At 37.2% G+C, this 27,170-nt stretch overlaps 1 protein-coding gene across 1 annotated transcript in view; it reads right to left on the reverse strand.

Annotated features, from left to right (window-relative positions):
• SGIP1 (SH3GL interacting endocytic adaptor 1) overlaps positions 1-27,170 on the reverse strand; it is a gene marked incomplete at both ends in the record, with an annotated part of 102,063 nt that overhangs the window by 31,289 nt on the left and 43,604 nt on the right. Inside the window, 8 exons of the mRNA XM_084242350.1 lie at positions 3,702-3,761; positions 4,697-4,762; positions 9,443-9,569; positions 10,932-11,059; positions 16,723-17,232; positions 19,318-19,392; positions 22,056-22,148; positions 25,078-25,163. Of these exons, the coding sequence (XP_084098476.1) occupies positions 3,702-3,761; positions 4,697-4,762; positions 9,443-9,569; positions 10,932-11,059; positions 16,723-17,232; positions 19,318-19,392; positions 22,056-22,148; positions 25,078-25,163 (1,145 nt within the window). The remainder of the gene's footprint in view (positions 1-3,701; positions 3,762-4,696; positions 4,763-9,442; positions 9,570-10,931; positions 11,060-16,722; positions 17,233-19,317; positions 19,393-22,055; positions 22,149-25,077; positions 25,164-27,170) is intronic.

A 27,170-nucleotide genomic window follows, 5' to 3' on the forward strand; every position in this document is an offset into this window, starting at 1 on the left:
GCCTTGCTCCTATTGGGTATGAAACTTCATGATCACTCCAGTTACCTGCCTATTTGGAATTCCTGGATCATATTCAACTCTTTCCTGCCTCCCCTCATGGACTACCCACTCAGCTCAGGAGAGAACGCCTCTCCTGGCTTCACAAGCTCTTGAGCTTCCTGTGCTCTGTACTCTGCAGTCTAGGGATAAGAGGATGCAAAAAGCTATAGAAGACAGAGATGATACTCAGACACAAGAACACTAAAGAATGTATTGCTATAGATTCCTTCCCACTCTCCACCCCCCATTACTTGATACAAGATGACTTTGTAGTTAAATAAACTAATCAAGGAGATAGACACCATGTTTCTGGAAACATCTTGACATATTTCAGGGAATTGTTCCAATATCTAATAGTCATATTTTCTACTTGAGCTGGAAATAGTGCTCCACTTCAGAAGAATACTGAATAACTTCAGTAGGATAGACACTTGGATGAATGAATTTTAAAAATTATTATTTTTTGTGACCTTTCCTTTTTTTGAAAGTCCAACTTAAGTAGGTTTAGATTTCAGTGAAATTGTTTACAAAAGCAAAACATTAAGAAAGGTTTTGGAAATCTTGCTAAGTAGAACCATTGTCTAATATGCTTCTAATTCTCTTGCTAAATTAAATTTGGAAGTATGTAGGACCTGATGTTATCACCAAATAATCTCATAAGACAAGTTTCAATTAGTTTGTTGGTTAGTCATTGAGTTCAAACACTTACTGAGTGACTACAGTGCCTAAAATATTCTAAGAACAGAGAATAAGACAAGTAGAGGTTAGGAACATTAAAAAAATACTATTTAGACACCAACAAATAACTTAAAAGTTATATAAAACTGATGAGAATCTTTTTTTTTTTCTTCTTCTACCATCTCTGAATGAAGAAAGGAAGATAATGGTTATTAATGTTAACTATAATAGTGGGTAAAACCAGTGTGTCCCTAAAAGAATATGCTGGAAGAGCTATTCAATAAAACATGTTGAGCAATAGTCTTTTAGAATATGAATACTTGGGTGGGGGAATTATTCTCAAGGCAATTTAACGTGTCACCATTTCTAAGTCATTTTGCCACTACAGCTGATGATTTTAAACTCTTCCCAAGTTGTACTAGCTAAATTCCTTGAGACTAATGCTAATAAATGAAAACAAACCTCTATTTTAAAAACATACCCATTTTTACTCAGATGGCAAGATTTTTATTTTCTTGAAGGTTTTCTTGAAATTCACTTTAATGTATTTTTAGCTGCACAAAAATCTCTTGGTAAAATACACAGGGACACACAGCTATGATATGACTGCTGCTATAACTCCCAAACTTGGGAAAAGTCCAAGGTGAAAAGAACACAGTCTCGGAGATTCCAATTAATTTATATTACACTTCTTTCTTGCATAAATATACATCACTGAATACTATTCAGTTATAAAAAGATGAAATCTTGCCACTTTTGACAACACTGATGGAATTTGAGGGCATTATACTAAGTGAAGTAAGTCAAAAAGAGATTGAAAAATAACAGATGACTTCTTGTATGTGGAATATAAAGAAACAAAGCAAATGAACAGAAAAAAAAAAACCCAACAGAAATAAATTCTTGGACTCTGACAACAGAACTGAGGTTACTAGAGAAGAAAAGGGATGGAAGCAAAAGATACAGAGCGTCCAGTGGACTTTGGTAAAGAATTATGGGTGCTTTGGTGGTGGCTATAGTGTGGAACCACACATCTGAAGGACAGTGAAATACGTACACTGCTTCTAAAATACGTACACTGCTGTACACCAAAGTCGCCTCAGTTTAAAAAAATGCATGAAAAGCTTTCTTGCAATATCTCATGGCCCAAATTTACATGCTTAAGGAATTTAGATCTTACTAATCAAAATCATAATGTGATCAAGTTCAGATAGTCAGATATCTGTTAACAAATAATATAGTTCCCTAAAATGAAAAAAAAAAAACTGGAATTCACATTATGTTATTCCACACATTTATTAATAAGTACATTTGATTTGATAATATGTATCTAACCTAAAATTATCTTTGGACTGACATTTTCAAAAAAGTTTCTGTTTCAAGGCACCCAAAATAAGAGCAAGCAAGCCTATAGATTAATGTCCAAAAAATCAGTAACAACAATAAAACCGCCAAAGTTATTTTTTTGGAGCCCCATTACTTGAGAGCCGCTACAGCATATTGCTTAATTTCATGGTAAAAACAGGGTAGACTTCAGCTTCTGCTGTTGCCAGACTGAACCAGAGAAAGAGCCATACATCTTATGCAGATATTTGCTGTACTTCAAGATTACCAACTTTTTTAGCCACTGCTTCTGCTTCTCAGATGTGCTGATCAGTAAAAAGACACCTGGGCACTTTTAAATTCCACCTGACTCAAAGAGAAAGTTTGGAAGGTCATAAGTTTGTGGAGTTTTCACCTTGGTTATTACAAAATTAATGACCTGAGATAATGAAGGCTTAACACTACATCAAAAACACACACCCTCCCCTGCAGACTACCTGCCCACCTGTCCTCTATCTGGGCCAGTATGAGATGTCAGGGTATTTGGGAAGCTTTAAATCAGACCATATATATATATATATATATATATATATATATATATATTTTTTTTTTTTTTTTTTTGCTGCTTTCCTAGTCACTCCAACCTAAGGACTTCCCATCCTTAGGATATCTGGGAAGGAAAATTCACTGTTGAGAGAAAAATATCACACCGTACAAACTACTTACAATACCTATTAGTCATTCTAATTTCAAAAATTACATTAAAACACCACTCAAGTTAAGAAAAGTCTTTTTGTTCTCAGAAAATACAAAAACAAGTTCAACATTTAGATACAATTCTAGAACTGGATATTTTTGGGCCAACTTTTAATTTTGGGAAATATGTAGCTATTTAAAACCTTAGAAAGAAGGCCTGGGTAATAAATATTTTTGAGAAAGATGGCCCATTCATTAAGTTAAATTACTGAAATTATGCCTTCCCATTAATTCAAATGGAGCATTTTATCAAACTCTGACCTATTAAGATGATTGAGAATTTAAATATAAAATAGAAGAAAGCTAATCTTACCACAGAATATATGATCCAACATTTAGTTAAGCTATCTGACACTCTATTTGTGCATATATTCCTGAATTTTCTAAAATAACAGGCAATAGTTGTCCAATTACCCTTTTTTGCTCTCCTATCCAGCATTCCTTGTCATAAGAATGTATAAATATATTAACATTTTACAATAGTGGATGTTGTAGCTGATTATCAATCATCCAAAACACAGTTAAATGCTCATACCAACAACAACAAAAAAATCCTTATATTTGTTGCACTGCATTTGCAAAAAGAGTTAGGAAAGAGTCCTGGTTGACAGAGTTAAGTTCCTTGGTCAAAAAAGATGTTTTTTCTTCAATTGACCAGTTAATTCAGTAATCAATATTAAGTGCAAATTAGCTTAAATTTTTGTAATATGAAGAATTGAAGATCCCATAGAAACCAAATTCATGTAATGTTTTCTTTAGTATTTAATCTTTTCTAAGTAGCCATAGCATTTTTATACAGAAAGTGAGACTAGGATTTTGGAAGAGAACTGGTGTTTCAAAATGCAGATGGCGAAAAAGGATGAGGGGAGTATAAATTAGAATCTGGTATGCTATGTACTACTTACCTTCAAAAGTCAAATAAAACTTTCCTCTGTCAAACCAAACGAGGGAAGGCTGTTCATTCTCTGTATGGCCAGGAGTTGAAGCGGGATGGGGAAGGTTAAGGAGAGGGAGAGAGAAGGACACAGTATGAGTTACAGAGCAGGTCATTAATCTTACTATGGGGGAGGGCGAAGGCACTGCATGCCATTAGCGTGCAGGATAAAAGGGAAGGCTGGCAATCTATGGGTGTATATATTTTTTAGCTCAGGAAACAGAAAGCAAAAGCAAAGCTATGGAGGCCTACAGGGATGGGCATGTGCTGTAGGTAGCTTGCTACTGGGTGCTTGTGCGCATGGAGCAGGTCTTCCTGGCCATGCAGGGGTGTCAGCATATTTTAACTGCACTAGTTTGGCTAAACTGTCATTCAGCAATTGCTGTATCTGTTTTATCTTCAATGTCATCCTATGTTTTCAAAAAGATAAACTTGGAGTTATGGGTTGTATAACACATTAGCTTAGGTTTTAAATGACAACAGCATTGTGTATCAATTTAAATGGGAAGATTTCATATATTTTCCATCCCCTCCTCTGGAATCACTTTAGGCATCCAGACACAAAACACCCTTTGCCTACATACCAAAGAGAAAAGAAGATTACTAATGGTGCTCTACTCTATTTTAAACTTAAAAAGCAGTCACTGGACATGTAATTCTGAGCAGTTAAATTATTCCTTCCTTTGTAAATTCACAAAGCAAGAGCATCTCACCTTTTCCAAACCTCTTCACTGAGAAACTGTCATGCAACCCTGCTGCTTTTTAATGACACTTAAAAAAATTTCAGTGGCATGTGTTCCACAATGAGCAATAACTAGACAGGGTGCGTCCAAGAGGCACCGATGCTCATGAGTGTGATGCTCATGAGGTGAGTAGCATGTCCATGGAGTTTATGGCATTCAGATGGCGTAACAGCTTGGATTTTTGAAGTCTACGTGTCTAGAGATCACTCGGCTAGCACCGTACCTGCAGGCGTTTCACAGCGCCTTTCAAACGAGGGCAGTTTGTCATAAAAAACATCATCTTCTGACACTACGAACCAAAGAAATATAAAGGAATGGAAAACAAAAACACAAATACAGATCCCAAATGAAATCAAGCAGCACACTTTATTGATCAAAACACAGGGATGATTTCAATGGAAAAAGGAAACAAAACCTAACACTGGCATGATGACTGATACATTAAAAAGTGATGTGCTTAATTAATGATGAATCTATAAGAAGATATCACAATTTCTTTTTAATGCCAGCATCTGCGAATTTGGCTGAAGTCAGCTCTGTGGCAGAAATCACACCCCCCCTTTTTTTCAGAGGGTTGTTAAAGGCACTATCATTAATAATTGATTGTGCAAGTGTATTTCACTCAGACATAATTCTCAGGTGGCCAGACATTTGTCCATCAACACAACCTTTTGACAGAGAATTGACAGCTCAACAGGTTCACCCAGCATGCACCTCTCCCCATGGGGAAAGAGAAAGCTTTTAAGAGACTAGAAAAAAAGCAACACTGTAAATCTGAGGTGCCTGAATGAATCATTCCATTTTAACTTCATCGGTATCCAACCAAATTTAGTTTATCTTTGATTGATAAAGACTGTTAAGTTCTAACAGCAGTGTTGTAATTCTCTCTTTGGCTGTGATATTCAGCTGTGGCCAAATGTCCTTATAAATTAGTCATAATGGACCCCAGTAGTTCCTGATCTTTGTACATGGTCTCCTTCCTCACTTACTAACAATTGCAGGTAGTTGAATTTTCATTCTATGTGATTTTTTTGGGTAAAAGTTCTCAGCACCACCAGTTCTAAAAGCATTAAAACTTCAATTGAAAACTGAATAAAGTCCATACAAAGATCTGTAATACAAAGATCTACATAGAATGTAGAGAAAAAAGTAATGAAATGGATGAGGGTAATAAAATTATTCCATAAACAATGTTTCTTAGAAAATATTCTACTATCTTGTCTCTTAGACTCAGGGAGTAATGCAGGGAAACAAATTTGTCAGTTCTTAAGGTTCTAGGATATTTGTCAATTTTTATTTCATACAAGTTGTCTTGTAGGATAGAATAAGTTAATAAAAGTCCTATAAATCTATAGGAGAGGAATAGGACAAATGGAAAGGACACTAAGAAGGACTTTCCACAGTGTGTCTAGAAAGTAAGAAGGAAAACAGTTATATCAGCAGTAATGACTGTAATAGTGCCTTTTTTTACCTGCTAGTGGAAAATGATAAGAGAACATTCCATTATTTTAGAGAATGAATGTTCTATTTACAATATCCTTAAAATGGGGTGACTCTTACACTATCATTTGTTCTTTGAGTTGAAGTTAAAAAAGAATAATTCATAGGCATTGAATAGTATGTGTATGAATTTTTAAATGGTAGTGTGGACACTAAGGACTTAGAAGAAAACATCTTAAATAAATTAGAGAACTTAAAAAATGAGTCACTGACTGGCTCTATGCTTGGTTTAAATAAGGGTATATCATTCAAGTACAGAAAAAAAGCTTCCTCAAGAACTATGGATATTAGGCACTGGTACTAGAGATTGACCTTTAAAAAATAACAGATGAAAAAAAGACTAACATCAAATGTGGGATTTTTAAAATTGTGATCAGCAGTATCCACATCTATATATTTTGTGCAGAAAAATTAATATCAATACAGGTATTTTGAAAAGAAATCTTACTCAATTCAGAATTGTCACCAGTTAGGAGAGGGTAAGGCCTGAGGAACCATATTAAATTTTAGAAGCTATGGTTAATACTCCAGCACTGAATATAAATTACTTTTGCTCCAAGTTCTATACCAAAGGAAGCATCAAAGTCCATCTGATACTTCCTTTGGCACCCATAAGTGATTACTTTTCATTCATTACAGATTCTTGGGATTTTAAAGATGCAATTGAAAATGCATAATTAATAATGGAGGAATATAATAAACAGTGCATTTAACAATGAAGAAAAATTGTCTTTATGTTGATCTCTTTGCATTTTCCCAAATGAAGATGTTTGCAAACATCCAAAGAAACTTTTACTCATGGAAATAGAAACCAGTAACAACAATGGATATTTACAATTAGAGATAACTCTCTTCATCTATATTCTAACTATCTTGGAGTTTGTTTCTTAGACAAACTTTAAGCAGAGAATAGAGACTATTATAAAAATAGAGAACTATTCTTATAATAACAGACCCCCCAAATCAAAAAGTGAGGGTCCTTTGTGCTTTTTTGAGTGCAAAGGAAATTTACTGTACTTCATTGATTCTAAGATGTATACTTTTACACATTTTAACTTCTCTTAAATTGGAATGGATCTTAAAATCAATGTAGGAAGAAAGCATTATGTTTTAATTCAAGTAGCAGTTTTCCTCTCCCCTCGTTGGCTTATATGTGCTATAAAATAACAGAACACCTTCTAATTTGGAGTGTCTTAAATTCAGTGAAGCATGGTTGCATCAGAGTTTTTAATATTGGAGTATGACAATACACAGAAAGTGTTACTTTCTGATGTGGCATTAGATTTACCACTTTGTAATCACAGCTCTCATGGAAAATTTCATGCTCAAAGTCTTCCAGGGACATAGTCTTAGATGAGCTGTTGTGTATAAATATTAGAATTGTTCTTAAAAATCCAGAGCTTGACCTATATTAAACTGTGCTTATTGGTTCCCACAACACCTGCCCCAATTTAGGCTCAAGGTCATAGAAAGTATCAAAAATTTATTTTAGTGGTGGGAAGGTAATGCTGAGCCATCAACTTCAGAAATTTGTGGCTGGAATTCTCTACCTCCCTTAAACAGTCTGACTACACTAACTTCATACTCCAAGTCAGTCAAGTTTTGGTGCTGAACAGCTAAAGCCCATCCTTTCCAAAAAGAGACAAACAGCAACACACAAGAAGCTGCTGTGCCGTCAGTCATTTGACATTGTATTTACTTCAAAGAGAAGTTGTTGTCAGGAGACCCACAGCAGGAGGAAATAAAGAATAGGAGAGTGAGAAATGTAGTGGAGAGATGAAAACTAAATAAAAACAATGGAACCAAACAGATAAAATCAGAATGCCTCTCAGCAATGAAGCAATGTCCTCTTGGGTGGCTTTTTTTTTTTTTTTTTTTTTGGTTAAGCCCCACTGTGATTCATCTTTAAAGAATGTATACTAGATGTGTTAAGAATAAAAGTCACTATGCTAGATTCAAGATTTTGGCAGCAGAGTGCACAAAAACATGTTGAACAAAAGATGGACACAGTTCAAATTCCCTGTGTGTGTGCAATTTTCTCTATGAATCTCAATGAATTGATAGAGCATGTTAGACAGTCATCTGAGGTCACTTGAGGTCTGCTTTCTGAGTGACAGTTTGTTCTACTTACTGTCCTCTCTGACCAACCAGGAAAATCATTGGCGCGGGTGGAACAAATGATTTTGAGAAACAAACAAACAAAAGAGCAGGAGAAGGGGAAATGGCTGCAGCAATCAAGAGTATTAAGGAAGGTTCAAAAATGAGTTTGGGATATTACAGAAAATACAAACAAAATCCCAGACAGAGATGAGCTAATATGCATCTAAAAATACAAAGTCCCAAATTGCCCTAATTGATGATGCAGATACATAATAGACTTGGCTGTATGAATGTTAAATATTTGTCTGTTAATGAATCATATGAACTTGGATAGCTGGCTATATTTCCATCAAATATGAGGGTTTGTTGGGGATGGTCTGACTAAAATTACAGAGCATAGAACATTGTTGAAATTCTCTTTGGGAGCCCTAAGATACACACATTAATTTATTTTGCTAGGAATATAGAAAGTTCTTCAGAAAAATGTCAAGCTTTAATCAAACTACTTTTCACATGGACAACTGTATAGTGTCCACTCAGTCATCTAGCTCATTTTAGTTTCTGATTCTTCTAAGCAATGCAGGATGGGTCAGCTGGTTTATAACATGGGAGTCATGGAGGTTAAGTTCAGACAACAAAGGAAGACAGTGGGGGAATGGAGGCTGCAGGAGAATACATGGAAGGGGGAAGCCCCAGGTCAGAGACGCCATGCAAACATGGGAGACAGCAGGAGCCTACAGAGATAGGTACAGTGGTGTAGAGAGAGACCAGCCTTGGGAAGAGCGACTCCAGGCAAAGTGAGCCATTTAAGACCTGGGAAAACCATCCAGCTGAGTAGCCATTCTCAACTCTTCACTTACATCACACCATAAGGAAAGGGACACAAAGGCATTTACAGAAAATGCCACCAACAAATTATTTCGCAGGGAAATTGACCACACATCACTTAAAAGCACTAGAAAAAAATGTCAAAAAAGTGATGAATAAATGAAAACTTCAAGAAAATAAAAGGTCTAAATTTTGTCATTTCTGATGTGGTACACGGTTGGAATTTAAATAAACATGACCCCTCAAAGGAGACTTTTAAATAAGTAGTAATATCATAGTTACAGGACCTTACTTGATGATTTCTTCTTTACTTTAACGAATAGCTCTGTACAGCATAGCATACGAGAATTCCTGTGTTTATCAGTGTAAGGCAATTTGCCTCCTTTGCTGAGAAGGTGCTTTTAAAAGAAGAGTCAGATGATAGTAGCAAAACACACAGCAAAACAATTTCCACCAGAAACATAAGGCCTCGGAATTTCAGACATAAAAAAATAGCCAATCAAAACCACAAACAGATCAAAAGAGAGGAGATAATTTTTACCAACTGTGGGAGTGGTGGCTGCACTCAAGGAATTGGTGGACGATATTGAAGAAGTGCTTTCAGCCCGGGCTAGGGGCGCTATTGGAGGTGGACTGGAGGAATGTATGGGAGGGCTAAAAGGTCTGGGCTGCAGGGAGAAGGAAAGAAATGGAAAGTTAGATACACAGGTCGTGATATTTTTGTTTCATATTTTTAATGTCTCTCGGTTCCAGCTACGGCGACTCACATTCTTAAAAAGAGTACAAGTGACACCATTTTGACACTGAAATTGACCATAGCTATACAGGAACTTGTGGATGGGGCTCAGGAGCCAAAAACCACAATGAGCTTACAGAAGCTGAGATGTGTGGTGTGGTCACCAAGGTTTCCGGACTGAGATCCCGTACCCTCAGGACTAAGAAGGTAACAGTGTCAGAGCTTTTATCCCCTTAGAGATATTTAAATAGAAAATACTGTGCTGTGTTAGTGGTAGCAAATATGGACATCACCAGTGTAGGAGGATGCCAAAGAATTTACCTTTATCAGTAGTCTCCTAACTGTTCATACAGAATCCTTTTGACCCCTCAGCCTAAAAACTAAATGCGAGAAATTTCTGGAACAAATTCCTCACTGGTGACCACTTCTGTTTATATGCAAAGAATGTGCCTACTCCCAATAACTTCTCTGTCATCTGGGGACAGAAATGAGGACTTGCTCTCTCTTGTTCCCTTTCTAAAGGATGAACCACAATTGAGCATTACTATCTTAATTTGCATCAAACCCACTGTAGCAGAACTAACAGCCTTAGGACCTTCCTGCCACACTTACCCCAATTTTGTCTCAAAGTCATAGGAAATATTAAAATATATATTGTAATGATGGGAGGGAAATGTTGAAGCATCAACTTCAGAAATTTGTGGCTGAAATTCTCTAACTCCCTCAGCCATTTGCCTATATTAGTTCACATTCCAAGTCAGCCAAGGCTTGATGCTTTAGACCTTAACTTGAAAGAAGGTAGCGACTAGAAGAGGGTTAAATTTTTTCTTTTTCTTTTTTTTTTTTTTTTTGTGGGACCCTCACCGGTGGCCAGCCTCGTAACCCAGCACTCAACCACTGAGCCACCAGGGGAGGCCCAAGAGGGTTAAAATTTACAATCATTTCCAATCTGGGCTGTTTACTGCTTCTCAGGCAACCTGATGGTCCCCTGCTTCTGGGGGGCCACTGTATCGATCCCCCAAACTTACAGCCCATCGGCACAGCGCGCCGCAGCCGGGAAACCCTGGGCTTAAGCAATCCTCCAACCTCATCCTCCCAAGTGGCTGGGGCTAAGGCGAGTGGCACAGCACTCACAGTGCAGTCACGGTCCCAGGTGCCGCCTGTCAGGGCCGTTTATTTGGACCAGCGCTCTAAGACTAGACCTGAGGTTGAGATGGCTCGTGGTGGCATTTTGGCTTCTGTTTGTCATTCTCACCATCCGTTTCTGAGCATGCCAGGACAGAAGGTGACCTACCACATCTCCAACTCCAGGCTTTCCTGGAGGTAGCTTTGGCCGAGATGGAGGCCGGGGAGGAGGTGGAGGTGGGGTGGTGCTGCTGCAAGGAACCAGGGGAGTGGCAGGCCGAGCAGGGGATGACGCACCTGAAAAACAAGCTGGTATTAAAAAAGGCTGGACACCCAGGCGGCCACAGCACGGCATCACTTGATGCTCCTCCTGTACCCGCCGTACAATGCCTGTCCCCGACACTTTTTTTTCCCACCTCAGCAGCTCATTTACTCAACATTCTTGCATGTGGTGTGTGTGTTTTTCTTTTTTTAATAAAGAAAAATATCACTCCGTTGGACTATGGTTGATGGCAGAAGCTGAAGCTCATTGTCCTTTGTTGTCATGTGACATCCAGTGAAAGGTAAATCCTTTTGTTAGTGATAGAAAAGAAATTCTTAAGATAGTTTTGGCTGGGTGGAGGGTCCCTTTCATTTGGACCATATGCACACCAAAGTTAGGATAAGCTCTCTTGCTTTGTGCATCTTCACAATTTATGTTCAAGGTGAAAAGGGTAGAACTTGAAGAAAGAGGAATGATGTTTCACATACATATTTAAAACAAGCATAAGAAAATTACCCTTTTATTGTGCTTCAAAATATGAGTGCTAACTCTTGACAGAAGCAAAGGACAAACTATATGCAAGTAAGTCAGATGTTGCAGGTACTTTGTATTTAGAATCTTAATACCAGAAACACATTGAATTTCCAGGATTTAATTTTTTGGAAGAGACTGTTTAGGGGTCTAGTTAACATTGCCTGTAATGATTTTTGTGGTGGTTTTTAAAGGAGCATCTTGGATTTACTTTTCTGGCTGTCAATGACAAACATCTGAAACACAGAAGACACAGATGCTGCATGCACACTCATCAGCACATCAGTAGGATGTCTAGACTTGGGGGTCTGCCCTTCTTCAGTCATATGTCTGGGATACATGAGTAAGCCACCTGGCTAAAGACTTTATGAAAGACTAAAAGACTATTCTAAACAGTTTTGTTTAGCAAAGTTCTAACTACTCTTGTGGTTTTGTTACTTTGTCTAAGCACTAACATCAAGTCATTCCAAGAAAATTCTAAGAAATCTGGTCCTAGGAAAACACCACTCCCCTCCCCACCAACACAGCACTCTGGAAAGTTCTAGACCAGCATCTCAATTTTCACATTCTCAAAGAGCTTTGAAGTTGAGTAGCAAAAATCATCTCAGAATGTGCTCCTGCCTTAGAAGAGTCCCTATATGTGTGTCAGGGGCGGGTGTGGGCGGGGCATTGCTTCCTTGGTGTGAAATCCTACTAATTATCATCTCTACCACCTTCTTACTGTATTTTTACTTTGTAATTTATTAGACTAAGATTTATGCTAGGCACTTCATATGCCTACTTTTTTCCCCAAAATAAGCTGTGGAGGTTGGTCTTGTTATCTCAATGGTGATTAAAGTTCAGAGATGCTCAGTAACTTGCCCAAGGTCACAGAGCGCAAATACTCTGTTTCACTCCACATTAAGGTCTTAAATGTCTTGTGGTTCTAGATGGAGCATGGATACCACATTTATTATGTCTCAGTCATAAAGCCTGGTCTTATTTGTGTATGGTAGGTTTGCACATATCATTTTAATATAAAAATTCTTAAGTCTGTGATTAATATTCTCCTGAATAAGAAAAAAAGAGGTATGTTTTGACAGGTCCCACTATGAAGTTTTCTTTCAAGTTAGTTTCAAAATTTCTCTCAAAATATCAAGTATATTTTTGAGAAAAAGTGACAGCATAAAGATGACAATCTTTAATAGTATAGCATCTTTGTCAAGAAGTTTCATGCGGGGGCCTCCCTGGTGATGCAGGCGGTTGTGCGCAGTGCTGTGAAGCTGTCCATAGCCTCAACAGTGCAGGTTGGATCCTCGCCAGCCGTGGAGCAACCCACCTGGGGCGACAGACCTCTCCTGTCTGGCCGGCTGCTCCTCTCAGCAGTGTACTCCAGTCAGTCTGCTTGTTCTGTTCCCTGCTCTGTCTCTGGTGAATCCTCTCACCCTCCCGCACATCTGGCCTGTACCCAGTTCTTGTATAAATAAATAAATCTTTAAAAAAAAGAAGTTTCATGGGGTTTTTCTTTGGATTCTAATTAGTTTTGGAAAACAATACCATAGAATTGGTGCAAAATATCTATGCTTCTACTTCCAAGAAATGGTCTTCTGAATCAATCTCAAGAAACATCAGTTGTTTTTCCTATATATTCCAGAAGATAAATTTTAAAGACAACATTACCTTAGTAATCTTTGGGAAAGTAGTCAGGTGTTGGCATCAAGGGAGTGTGGATACTGAAAAAACTGGATGGTCAGATGATCTGCCTGCCTCTTAACTTTGGTGAGATCTTACCCTTTCTAAGCCTCAGCTCCTTGTTTTAAAAAATGAAATGTTTCTACCTTACAAGGGAGTTGTAACAGTCAAAATGGGAAATGCTTATGAAAGTGTTTACTAAACTGTAAAACACTATATAAATGGAAAGCAGTAGATGTCGAAGATCATGGTAAAAATTTTGTCTTTTGATACACATACAGATAAAAGCAGAGAAAAAGTGCCTAGCTAGCTGTTTTCTTTTCCTATTTATAGACACCCCATTTAACTTTTCCCTTACTGAATTGATTTAATTGATTTGTTGTGCAGTTAGAAAGACACTAAGGGAGTGTTTAAGAAACAAAATCTTTCCTGACAGAACCCTGAGGTTAAGAGAGCATGTTCAAGGCTTGAGGGGGGTTTTCACCACTGAACACCAGAGCTCCATAATCTGTATGCCTGAGTTTGTGTGTGTGTGCACATGCCCACGCATAATAGAGCTGATTAAGATACGAGGTAAGTAGAATCCAACAGATCTGGGGTTATATTCTAGCTCTGCTGGGATAAAATTATTAGTTTTCCAATGATGACTAAGTTGCATCATTGAACTTTCATTTCATTATCTGCAAAATAAGGTTAATACATCACAATATGGCTGGGAGAATCAAGTGAATTAAAATATATGTACTTCAAAATATATAAAGGGAGTATATAGTCTTCCAAATTGTAATTCTTAGAAGACAATCATACCATTTTTTTTCAAAGTATTAAACATGTGTGGGGAATATTGTATTTCTCTTTCTAGTATCCAGCACATTATAAGTCCTAAAATAGTACTGTCCAATCAAGCTTCATGCAATTGTAAAAAGTTCTAGAAAAATACTGTCCAATAAAATAGTCACTAGCCACATGTAGCCACTGAGTACTTGAATTTTCATGACTACATTTAAGGAATACTTTTTTTTAACTTTAATTAATTACATTTCATATTAAAATAGTCACACAAGGCTAGTGCCTTCCATATTGGACATTGTCCCTCTAAAAAGACTGTTAGGAAATGTATTTGTTTAATGCAACCTTAGGTAGCCTAGTCTTACTTGTTTAGGGGTGTGTGTGTGTGTGTATTTTTTTAATATTCCCTTAGTTTTCCAAGTCGGAAAATGCTGCAGTGAACATTCATCTTTACTAACACCTCTCTTACCCTGCCTCCAAACTTGCTGTGGGCTAAAATAAGTCTCCCTTCTACCCCCTGGCACATAACCCACAAGGGAGAGAAAGTCTTTGCCAAGAATCAGAGTCGACATTCCAGTAAGCAATTTTCTGGCCAAGCTAGGTATTTTTAACTTTTGCCAAATGAAATGAAAGATTTTGAAGCAAATTCTTAATTTCCATTATTTTCAACAACTGATAACTCTTCTATTCACTATGAATACTGTTTAAACTTGATCACCTTGCTGTGAACAAAATTTAAAAAGTGAGGATAATGATAGCCAATTAAATATAGTTTGAGAACTCCTGGCATAGTCTCACCAGGCTAATGTTATAAAAAGCAAGTAGTGAGAAGTGTTGCTCATCTTTAAAACATGAAGATATCCTATTGTTTTAATCCTAAATTTACATTTCTGCCAGTCTGTGTATATTCCATCAATAAAACATTAAACAGCAAATAAACTGGGACTTAATTAAAGAGATAATGGCGCAAAGATTTATTTATTCACGAGCTTCACTGACCCAGTTCAATCTTCCTCTTAGAAATTCAATCCTTTAATACCAGCAAAATATAGTTTTTTCACAGCTCAGTTATTAAGAATTGATAGTCTTGGGCCTCCCCGATGGCGCAGTGGTTGAGTGCTGGGTTGCGAAGCTGCCCGCAGCCTCTGCAGCACTGGTTTGATCCCCGGCCGCTGGGTGAGGGTCCCACAGGGCGTGCAGACCTCTCCTGCCGCCTGCTGCTCCCCTCAGCAGTGTACTTCGTCACTCTGCCTGTTCTACTCTCCGCTCTGGCTCTGGTGAATTCTCTCACCCTCCCGTGTCTCTGACTGTACCCGGTGCTTGTATAAATAAATAAATAAATCTTAAAAAAAAATCTTAATAAAAAAAAAAAAAGAATTGATAGTCTTGACTGGTAACATTTTAAAATAATTGCAAATAAGAGCATGGCAGGTAAACATCAAAACAACAAAATTCTTAGATTCTGGAAGAAAGCCAAAGTCTGGGTCTTCAATTAGATCGGGGTCAATACAACTAAATAAACATCTCCCAATGCCTGGTGGCAGGTGATGAGGAAAACACAGGTGAGGAGTTGTCCTGTCTTCCCCCTCCTCTAGTAGTGGTATTTACTTTGAGGAGCCCTTAGTGGTCCGCCATTGGAGGCAGGGAATAGGTACTTTAAAAGTCCTTTCAGAAGACTGAGAGTCTGGCGCAAGACAAATGTTCCACAGGAGACAATAGAAACATGTTTCTCTTTCACAAGGAACAGCCAGCTTTTGAGGGGTTGATGTTTGAACTGAAGGCTTTACCTAAGGGCCCTTTATAATCTTTATAGATAAACAGATAAGGAGACTTCAATCCCCAAAAAGAACTGAAAGAGCAACAGAGGATGAGGGTAGGTACTCTAACTCTCTGTAATGACAGATTCAAACACAAAGGAAGGAAGGGAGGAAGAAGGAAGGAAAGGAGGGAGTTAGAACAAGAAGAAAAATTCAAATGGACCTATTAGGACCTCTGGAGAAAAAAATACACACTTTCAGTTACAAGGTGAATAACAACTGAAGATCTGATGTATTATATGATGACTATAAACTAATACAATGACTATTGCACTCTATAACTAATTCCACTATATTGTATGATGGAAATTCACTAATAGTAAAAAAACTAAAACATTCTCATCACAAGAAGGTAAATATGTGAGGTGATGAAAGTGCTAATTCAATGAGGGGAATCCTTTCAAAATGCATATGTATATTAAACCACCACTTTGTACACCTCAAATATCTTACAATTTTATTTGTGAATTACATTGCACTAAAGTTGAAAGCAAAGCAAAACAAAACAAATTAAAAAACAGGGCTCTTGTGGAATCATCTGACAAGGAAATCAGACATATCACATGAATCTCATGTCTTTTAAGAACTTTCCTGAATTCCAAACAATGACATCAGTTTTCTTTAAAAAATATGCACTTGCTAACTGCAGAGTAGAGGAAGGTGAGGCCTCCTAAGGGCTAGGAGCGTGGGGCAGACACATCCACAGACTTGCACTATGACTGCGAGCATTCGATGGGCTAGGACATGCCATGGGGCCACAGGATACCCAACCAGAGGCGGGATGGCTGAAGCTCTAAAGCCAACTGCCAGGCAGGAGGAGGGTGTTGCTCACACTGCAGCAGCCACGGCCATTCCCTGTCACACGAACACACTCAAACATTAAGACGTACCACTGGTGGTCCCCGTACCACTGCCCGAGCCAGGTCCAGGGGACGAAACCACAGTCCTGTAGGTGGGTGGTGGTGGGGGAGGCGGAGTTGCTCTTTGTCCCAACCCAAAATCTTTAGGAGATGAGATAGTTTCTAAGTAATCATCTTTAATGAAGGTCTGCTCAGTGACTTTCTTCTGGACTTCTTCTAAATTGAGCGGCGATGGTACATTGCGAGGAGGACCAGGAGGACCCGAGGGCCCTGGGGGGCCTGGAGGCCCTGTGGGGCCCGGGGTTCCGGGAGCTGGGGAATCAGCTGGGTTGTCTGCTGCAGCTGGTGGGGATACCACCTGTTGCCTTGGAGTCAACTCTGGAGTAACATGTTCCGGGGATGTATCAGAAAAATTGACCCACTTTTCTTCAGCATTAACAGCGACAGACTTGGGGGACAACACTGGGCCAAAAATGCTGTCCAAGTCATTGATGGATGGTAGTTTTTCAATTTTGACCTCTGTGGCTGACTGGTCATTTCCTGTGGTTAAAGTAGTTGATTTTAAACTTTAATGGACTATGTTATTATTTTTGCAAGGGGGAGTAGAGGGGTGAGGCGAAGCTTGGTAAATAGGTGGCCTTGTGAGTTGCCACAATGGAATATATTTCATGAATGCAATCTCCCTAACATGAGAACATCTTTTTATACAAAACTTCTTTTAATCCAATCTTTTAATACAAAACACCCTTTTGCAGGGTGACCACATGAGCCACCTTGACCATCACATTCATTACTATTGCTCTCAAACACTGCTCACAAGACAGCAAAATGTGATCATTTGGGGAAGACAGTGTTAGGGTCACAGAGAAGCACAGGCTGTAAAACTGACAATAGAAAAAGAATTGATAACTTAAAAATCACCTCCTCATGTTTGATCAAGTTTGTCTATTCTAACATATTAAATGCAAATATTTGGTGAAACTAATTAGAACACATTAGTTTAAAAAATGATCACATCATAATTAGTTGTACATCCTTCACCTTGAATACACAAGAAACATAGTACCAAGATTATTTAAAGGACTGCCCTCCTATGTATATTTGCCAACACACACATACACACCCCACACACAACACACACATGGGTTATTAGAAGACTTTTTCTACATTAGAACTGTTACATGTATAACTGTTTAATAAGGAAGAAAATTATAAAACCATCTTTATAACTTCTTTTCCCATCAAGTCTAACCTGTTAACATCACAGGTATAACTGTCATATTTATTTGTCTGAAAACATGAAACAGAAAAGTCTCTGTTTTGGTTAAATGTTAGCAATGGCTATTCAATCTCTTTAATTCTTATCAGTAAAAGAGGAAAAAAAAAAGTATGCCCTATAACTTGGCAGGAAATACTTGGTAACAGTCATAAGGTGAGAAGTGTGCTTTTTTTAAAAAACAGGTTATTCAAATAGAAACTGTTACCTAAATAATTGCAAGACATGAACAGAAGAAGGGTTGCCTTTAAATAACCCTTTGGCTATAAGAACTAGCTTAGTAATTCTATATTTCATGTTTAAAGGAGTTAACCTTCAAAGTTACAGTGCTACAGATAAATGGGGCAGCAGTTTGCATGGCCCACTATATTTATAATTTTGTCACTGGTTGATTTATTTATATCTAACAAATTTATGGAAATACCAAGGGCCAAAATGATTTGAACTTGCAACATAAAGTTCATTTATGTTATGAAACTCCATATGATTCTCTGTTGAGTTTAGTCAATATAAATTTCAAAAATAACTATGTCTTGTGTCTGCTCTTGTTGATAAATATCCCACTCTAGAGCTATCAAACTCACCAGGCTACATAAATAGCAAAGGATGAAGTTGCAAGAGTATTCCAAAGATGATGAAGAACTACTGTCTAGGGGTGCAGACACAAAATAACTTTTACTGCTTTTGACTTGTTAGTCCAGTAAGACTAGCTAGACTATACAATTTAATATGTATTGCATAGTATTGATTTTAGCAGAAGGTAAAGATGCAACTTAGAAATTAGCTGACTAAAGTCTTACAGCAATTCCTTGCCATATTTCATCATCCTTACACATTTCTTTATCATGGTTTAATAAATACTCTAATGACTACAGAGCAAAATTTTCTCTACCATTCATGCTTGCCCATGTGCCTTACAGCCTGAGAAGCATTTTGTTTTTGCAGACTAAACAATTTAAATTCTAGAAGAAAAAAAAAATCAACCTGTTCTTGGAAAAATACAGGCTGTGCCTTGAGAGTTTTAAATTGTAAATCATGAAAAGCAAGATTCAATGGAAGAATGCCAATTAAACACTGAATTTTGATATTGAGGCTTTTTATTTTCTTACAAGCAAATGTGGCCTTCATTCAACAAAATTAAATGGAGGAAAATCAGTTGAAAAGTGGACTTACTTTTTTTTGTCAAATCTGGGAGTAACATTTTAAAGTAAGTGTGTATAGTAAATTGTAAGGAAAGTAAAAGTAGATGCTCACATTTTCGTCTTATATCTAACTTTCAGCCTTTGAAACATCAGGCACATGTTCTGATTGTCATTTCATCCCAGAACAGAAAAAAAATTAAAGCTTACCTGGGCCGACTGTTAAGGGGGAGCCTGTTCGTGGTGGGGTGGCTGGTATATTTTTTGGAGGCAGTGGTGGAGGTGCTGTAAAGAGATGATCAGTCTAGCATTATTGACTAATGACACAATATTATACAATATTTTTCTATAAGCAGGAATTGGGTTTTCATTCAATTAAGAGCTGTTGGAAACCAAATAGACATCTAATAGTCTTATTTTTTTTAAGTCTAAAGCTAAAAGACTAAAGTAGGATCCATTTAGTTCCTCCATTTTCTGATAAGAATTTGTTAAAATAATGTCATTCCTTTATTTGACAAACCTCAAGCAACAGCTAAGTCCCATATCCTGTCCTAGAAATTGGAGACATGGTGCTGAATGAAAGGAGCCTCTGCTCTCAAGGAATTCATGACTGAATGAATGAATATCAACAGACAGTTACCATCCAGGGTATGATCAAGAATTGAGAAAAACTTGGGTGGGAACTCTGAAGAGGAGTTTTTAATACAATCAGGATATTACCTGAATTGAGTCTCGAAAGATTTCTTAATATTTAGTATATTTTTGATAGTCCAAAATCAAGAGCTTTGGAGCCAGGGAGAATGAACAGATTCCTTTGCAAAAAAAAAAATTATAAGTAAAAATCCTGTGAGGCAGAAAAAGTATTTTATTGCAACTCCACTTCAGAGACTCACCTTTCTGAACTGGATTGTCATGTGGTGGGCAAAGCTTGGAATTACTGCTTTAACAGCTACATTTTCCCCCCAATTTCTCTAAATGTATGTTTTTCTTGTCACTGGTCATATTTGGTAGATCCAAAGAGTTCACACTAATCTTATCAACCAACCCCAAGTTTAGAAATGAACCTCAAAATGACCTTGTCTTTCATAACCTAAAAGCATAGTGGTTGGTGGGGCACTAGCTGGAGACCTCTTCACCGTTGTGTTTTGTGACAGTCCAGTAGGTTCTTTAGCTCACTTGCTTCTCATTCTATATATACATATTGAATGAATGAATATATGAACCAAGATATTAATGAGTCTGAGGAGTGTCACAAGAGGCTGTGATTCAAATTGCATGTGGTAGAGAACCCCACCTTGCCTTCCATCCCTGCTGGCTTTTAGAGAGCATCATGTTTTCTCACACTAATAACTATCAACCTAAAGCCCAGGAATATGTGGTTCCTAATGTTAGTTAGTTAGTTACGAGCTTTTGAGAACCACACCTCCAATAGATCACATTTTCCCAGAGAAGTTAAAAGTCAATCATAGGCTATGTTCTTGATTAAGAATCTTTGCATAAATTGAGATCATAATCAAAAAAATTTGTAAAAGATAAAAATCCCCAAAAAACCTAATAAAGTAATAAACTTATGCTGCAATCATGAAATGAACAGAATTACAGAATATGCATCAATTAAACAAGTCTCCACTGTGCTAAGTGTAACCACACACGCAAAATACAGAAAATGCTATAAAAGACTAATAGTTGGCCCTAAAATCAAGACATCATCTGCATAAACATTTCATTTGTGTACTTTCTTGGCATTTAGGAAGGGTTTTTAGGAATAATTTTTGGACAGCTCCGGTCTGTAAAGAAAGCTCTTCAAGGAGGTTAGTTTTTATACTAGATTTGCTTGCCAGCAGTACTGAGAAACATTGAAACCAAGCTACTGGGGTCCAAATATTTTCAAAATACACCTTTGGAATTTCAGACGTTTAGAAGAATTATTGACAATGGTGCTTTTTTGTTTTATGAGGAAACATCCTGGAAAAATACTGGATCAATGTCTTTATGCCAATATTTCCAACAAATAACTTTTGGGCCTTTGTTTATGAAGCCCCTTAGTTAAGTCCTATGATTATTCAAAGGCACCAAAAAGCATAGTCCTGGGGAGGCTGAACTGGAAAAAATATTAATTGCTTTGTGTGAGAGCCTCACGGAATGAACATACCTTTAGTGTCCTCTTGCTACCTCCAAACACCTTTTTGTGAGATTTAATCCTCCTCCCTGGGACATTTTAAGGCATTGCTTTCCAAATGCACATCTGCTCTGGGAAGTCTACTAAGATGACAACTCAATAAATCCATCAAACAGGTGACTTGACAGAATGAATAATCCATTCAGTCTAAATAGCTCAACCCACCACAGCTAATGGGCAATAAAATCTTCAGGAGGATGTGAGGTTGGGTAGAATCTGATGGGATAAGCAGGGCTGCTAACTCTGGAATAAACAGGGCTTTGCAATAAATTTGACCTGTCTCCTGTTACAGCTTCTCTCCCACGGATTCATTTCTCTTGTTCTCCAATAATCACTTTTCTCTCTCATTGCATACTTTCTATACTATGTAGCCTCAGCTGTTTGTAGGACTAGCAGAGACCATAGATGACTTCTTCACCTTTGTGTTTTATGACAGTCCATTACTTTCTTTAGCTCACTACTTCTCACTCTATGTATACATATTGAATGAATAAATATATGAACCAATAAATTAATGAGGCTGAGGAGTGTCACAAGAGGCTGTGATTAAAATTTAACAATTTTGCTTTATTATATTATTCCTGTCTTGACAACATGCCCCAGACTCCTTTAACTCTAAGCCTTAAGAATAACATTTTTTTCTTACTATTATGTAACCAAAATGTTGCTTACATAGATTTTCAAAGAGTTGCCTAATTTCACTATGCAGACAGACAGTAAAATGACTCACTTATTTTTCCAGACAGAGCAGAGCAGACACATAACTTACTTCCAGTGGGAAAAGACCTTGTTAACTTTGGCGACTCCATGCTTGGATTAATTGGTTGGCCTGAACCCCATATCTCCGGCTGATCTAAAAGAACTGGAAACATAAAAAGAAAAATTTCCAGGATGAGTTGAAAAATGAAATGCCCTGGATTTTAGAACTTAAAATTTCAATTTAAACTTGAGCTTCATAAAATTATCTCTCTCTTGCCTCAGCACTAGCAAATTCATTTTGGAATGTGTTGCTCTTCATTCTTTTCAAGCAGAGAATGGAAATAAGAGTGGGATGTGTGTGGGGGGTGTGTCTGTGTGTGTACATATAGGGAAATAAAAACTTTCAAAACAGAGTGTCTGTACTTTCTTCCTGGCTGGTCATTTAAGGACGTTCTGAATGTCAGTATGGGAACCATCTTCGTTTCTGGCACCTATTTAGACATCCAGACATGAATTCGACGGACATTTCTTTTAAGTTGGCTTATTTAAGTTTGCTATGACTATGTTTCAAAAATGAAAATGCCTTGTTCGGGATAATGGTTCATATCTTTAAAGGGTCTTTAAATAAACCTTTATGGCATCATAAAGATAAATTGTTCTGAAAATACTATGTTAAAATACTCAGGAAAATAAACAAGTGCTCACACATTTAAGGAAAATCAGGGCAATTAGGTATTGGGTCTAAGAATACTAAATCGAACCTTTCTTCTGTTTCTTTTGTCTTTCCTGGTTGATTCTTTTGTTGCTATGGTAACATTGTGAATAAGTAGCTCTCCTCAGCACCTACATGTGCCAGAGTCTATGTAAATGCTGCTTATAATTTGTGACTTCACAAAATGCAGGCAGGAAGAAAGTTAGGCAGATGCAGATTTGAATTCGGCCTCTATACTAACTCTGTAGAGGATCTTATTTAACTCATTTGACCTCTGAGTTTCTTTTCCTTCAGTGAAAAGTGGAGATAATAAGGGCAACCTCAGAGAGTGATGAAAAAAATGCTAGGAGGTTATTATACATAAATAAAATGTATATAAAATATTTAAAATAATAACCATTATACCCTGCAGTTCTCACACCACCACCATGTGGTTGATATTTTTAACATTTTCAGTAGAGGAAATCCAAGATTAGAGTGATTATATAACTTGCCCCAAAGCATATATGGTAAAAACAGAGGAGCTAAGACCTGACCCAGGTTTGCATATCTGACTCCAAAACACACATTTCCCACCCAGGCATTTTAAACTAGTGGTGGAAGAATCAATCCAAAAAAGTCAGAGTGAGTAGATTAGAAAAAGGTTAAGTGTGGGTATTGAAAAAGCAACTGTGCCTAGTGCAAATATGGGGCTTTACTGAACTTCAGGATCTGAAATCATCTAAAGAGCAACCAAGCTGGGCTCACTGACATATTTAGTTGAGTGTCTCTGCTCTATCGTGAGCATCAAAGATGGCGTGGTCTTAGTTCTGTTTTGTTTTAACATTAAAGCAAACATTTTCCAAAGCTATCAAGCACTACATTTTTCTTTTATGGTTCAAAGTGGCATGCCACCTTGATTTTCAAGAACTTTCCTTTGTTTTGTATTATCAGGTTTCCATAAAGTTATGGAATTCCTTTAATAGATAGATTCAGTTGCAACAAGTCAAAGCCCACCTTCAGTTGCTTGCGCAATTATGTCATTAAAAATGTGATGGGTCACAGATGAATCAGGACCACAGTTTGTCTCACTGCAAGGCTACATTTATATAGGGATACAAATTTGCAGACATTTAAATCATCTAAAGAGTATTTAGGCATGTTCCTTACACATTTTCTTAACTAATCATTGAAAAATATTCAGATGTGACTGATGGCTGTCTCACAGCCTCCCTTCTATAGTTCAAGAGTTTTTTCTGATCACATGGCAGTGAATTCTCTTTGATGGGTTCTAGTTGGAAGGAATGTATGTTTCTTCCAAATTCTGTTCTTCCAAGAATTGACAGTGGGTTGCATTGCTTCCACATTCTCCCCGCCTTTTTTTAATGAGTGGGATATGTTGACAGCTGGAGCAGCCTCCTGGGACTCCGAGATGAAGTCCACATGTGGGGGATAGCAATGTCACTCTATAGTCCTGTGTTGTTTACTTTGACACTGCTAACATGAAACAGAAATAAACTATCTTGTTTATTTCACTGTACTATGGAAACTTCTTGTTATTATAGCTTAGCCTACTCATTATGCTTTCAAATTTTCTTGTCCTGAACACTTTAATTTCCTTCATCAATGGGCCCTAGAAATGGCATTTTATTATACATATGCCATTGTGTTCTTTAATCAAATGATTTTCATAAAAACATTGTATATTGTCAAACACAGGTACTGGGGGCTTGTGCACAGGACAATAATACATTTCAGGAACAGGTTAGATCCCTTTTATAGAGAGTTACTTTTTATGTCAGCAAGGAACACATTATTTATTGCCTTGGAAAAAAGATGTTTAATTTTAAAAAGCTAAATATTTACTTCTAGGAATAAATAATAGGTAAGCTCCATAATAATGGTCAAGTGATATTTCTTTATAACATTTTATTTCAAAGCTGTTAAATGTTCCAGGTCATTCCTGGGCCTCCAGCCTGTGAACAATATTTGTTGGGTGAACAAATCCAACTGACACCTCTGCTGATGAATAGACAAGAGTAAATGTGGGCAGAGGCTAAATCACAACAACAGTGACTATGATGGGGAGTTTGAAGGTCTGGCTCCATAATGATGACTGCTTTGTTCCTAGCGCACTTACCCTTGACAAGTGATTTGTATAGATTTGTAGCAATGCTTACCATTAGATATTTCTGAAAGTTAAATTTCAAATCCTAAAATACTAGATGTTTGCAAATGAAACTCCTATGTAGCACACCTCACTCAGAAACTTTCTTTCACATGAGATCTGAGAACATATTAAAAATTTGCCTCAAAAGATATACATTTACTTTAGGAAAGTTATAGTTTACTGAAAAGAAAAAAACAAATTTATAGATAAACACTTTTTCTTAATTTTTACCTTCAGTCTTCTGTTCATCAAAAGCTGATTCTAATGGTGGGCCAAAGAGAGGTGCAAGGGCCGTGGTGTCTTCTGGAGGTTTTTTGCTAAATCACACATATTAAAGCAAAACATAAAGGAAATATTAATGCTAAAAAGACATATAAACATTTTTTTTTCTGATGGTAGGGCAGATGTCCATGTGTGTACTTGTATATTTGGATGTATTCACATAAGCTCTTGTGGGGCTTGTAGAACATCTTGTAGGAAATCAAATGTATTATAGACAAGACACTAGTAACAAGTAAGTAAGATCCCTGGTTCTCAACAGGGAACAAAGGTGTTCAGTCTGGTCCAAAAGAAGTAAGTTGAAGAAGAGATATTTTTTCAAAGCATAGTGATGCTTTATATACCTGGAAGAGATAGTACTAGATATGTACGTATGTTGCCAGGCACATTACTCTCTCAAGATCTCAAAAAACCAATAGCTATTGGATAAAGAAGTTGTGGAATATATACTCAGTGGAATACTGCTCAGCTATAACAAAAGATGAAATGGTGCTAAGTGAAGTAAATCAGAAAGTGAAATACGGATGCTGGATGGTTTCTTTTTTTTTTTTTTTTTTTTTTGTGGAATATAAAGAGCCAAAGGAAAAATCAAAGCACAAGCAAGAATAATTCTTTTTTTTAATCTTCCAACCTTTTTAAAATTTTATTGAAATAGACATTCCATAATTTAGAATGATATTTTATGAAAGCAATGAAAAGTTTGGTCATGACAGAATTGACATGAAATTTTTTCGTACCATAGATGAAATCTGAAATGGTGATATTTGAACTGAATTGAGAATTTCTCATGATTCTGTACACTGATACATGAAAAACTCAGAGGAAATGCAGACAACTTTACATCCTCATATGGCTTAACATTCTCTTGAAAAGAACTTTTAACTTGACATTGAAAACAATGATAATTAATATGTATTTTTTAATTTAAATTTTATTTTTATATTCCCCATACAATTACAACCCCCTTATTTTGACCCCAATCCCGCCTTTCCCCGCCCCCCACCCCCCATAGAGTGTCTCTGGTTCATAGTTGTTTGTTGATTTTGATATTTTCTTTCTTATAGTTATTCTTTTTCCTGGTCCCTTAGTTAAGTTTTCTAGATTCCTGTTATGAGTGAGACCATCCGGTATTTTTCTTTTTCTTTCTGGCTTATTTCACTGAGCATGATCCCTTCCAGTGCCATCCATGTTGCTGCAAATGGCATGTGTTTATCTTTTTTGAATGCTGAGTAATATTCCATGGTGTATATGTACCACATCTTCTTGATCCAGTCATCTATTTTTGGGCATTTGGGTTGTTTCCAAAGCTTAGCTATTGTAAACAGTGCTGCTATAAACATAGGGGTGCAGGTGCTCTTTGGAATTAATGTTTCTGTGTCCTTTGGGTAAATACCTAGGAGTGCAATTGCTGGATCATATGGAATCTCTATGTTTAGTAGGTCAAGAAATCTCCACACAGCTCTCCATAGTGGTTGGAGCAGTTTGCACTCCCACCAACAGTGCAGGAGAGTTACTTTTTCTCCACATCCTCACCAACATTTGTTGTTCTTAAGCTCTGGAAAATCTACTGGTTATCCAGGAAAATAAGGGAGGCAGGAGGAGGGCCATAGGGAGGGGACAGGACACTGGCATGGGACCTTTGGTGGAAGGTGAGTGAAGCATATGCACATATGGAGGTGTGAAGATGTACCTCCATATTATATATGTAAATGACCAACTAATAAAATTGGAGGGAAAATCTCAAAGCCATTTATATTTGTGTTCTCCTTATCTCTGTGCTATAGTTGATACAATTTATGACTAGTGAAAGTCAGCAATGGGGAGTTCCCATCCAGGTGTTTGTGTTTGAATAAAAAAGTAAGTGTACCTATGGCATGTAGCAGTGGTGAGAGGTAAAGAAGAGGTAAAGAGGAGATGAGAGAGGTTGGAGAAGGAGATAGAATTAAGATGATCCAACTTTTAAATACAAATAGCTTTACTTTGGAATAAACAATGCTTATTGGTACAATATTTACTTTCCCCAAGAGTACACAGAATAAAATACA

The sequence above is a fragment of the Talpa europaea genome, assembly GCF_964194135.1.
Source record: "Talpa europaea genome assembly, chromosome: 9".
In the NCBI taxonomy this organism is placed as follows: Eukaryota; Metazoa; Chordata; class Mammalia; order Eulipotyphla; family Talpidae; genus Talpa; species Talpa europaea.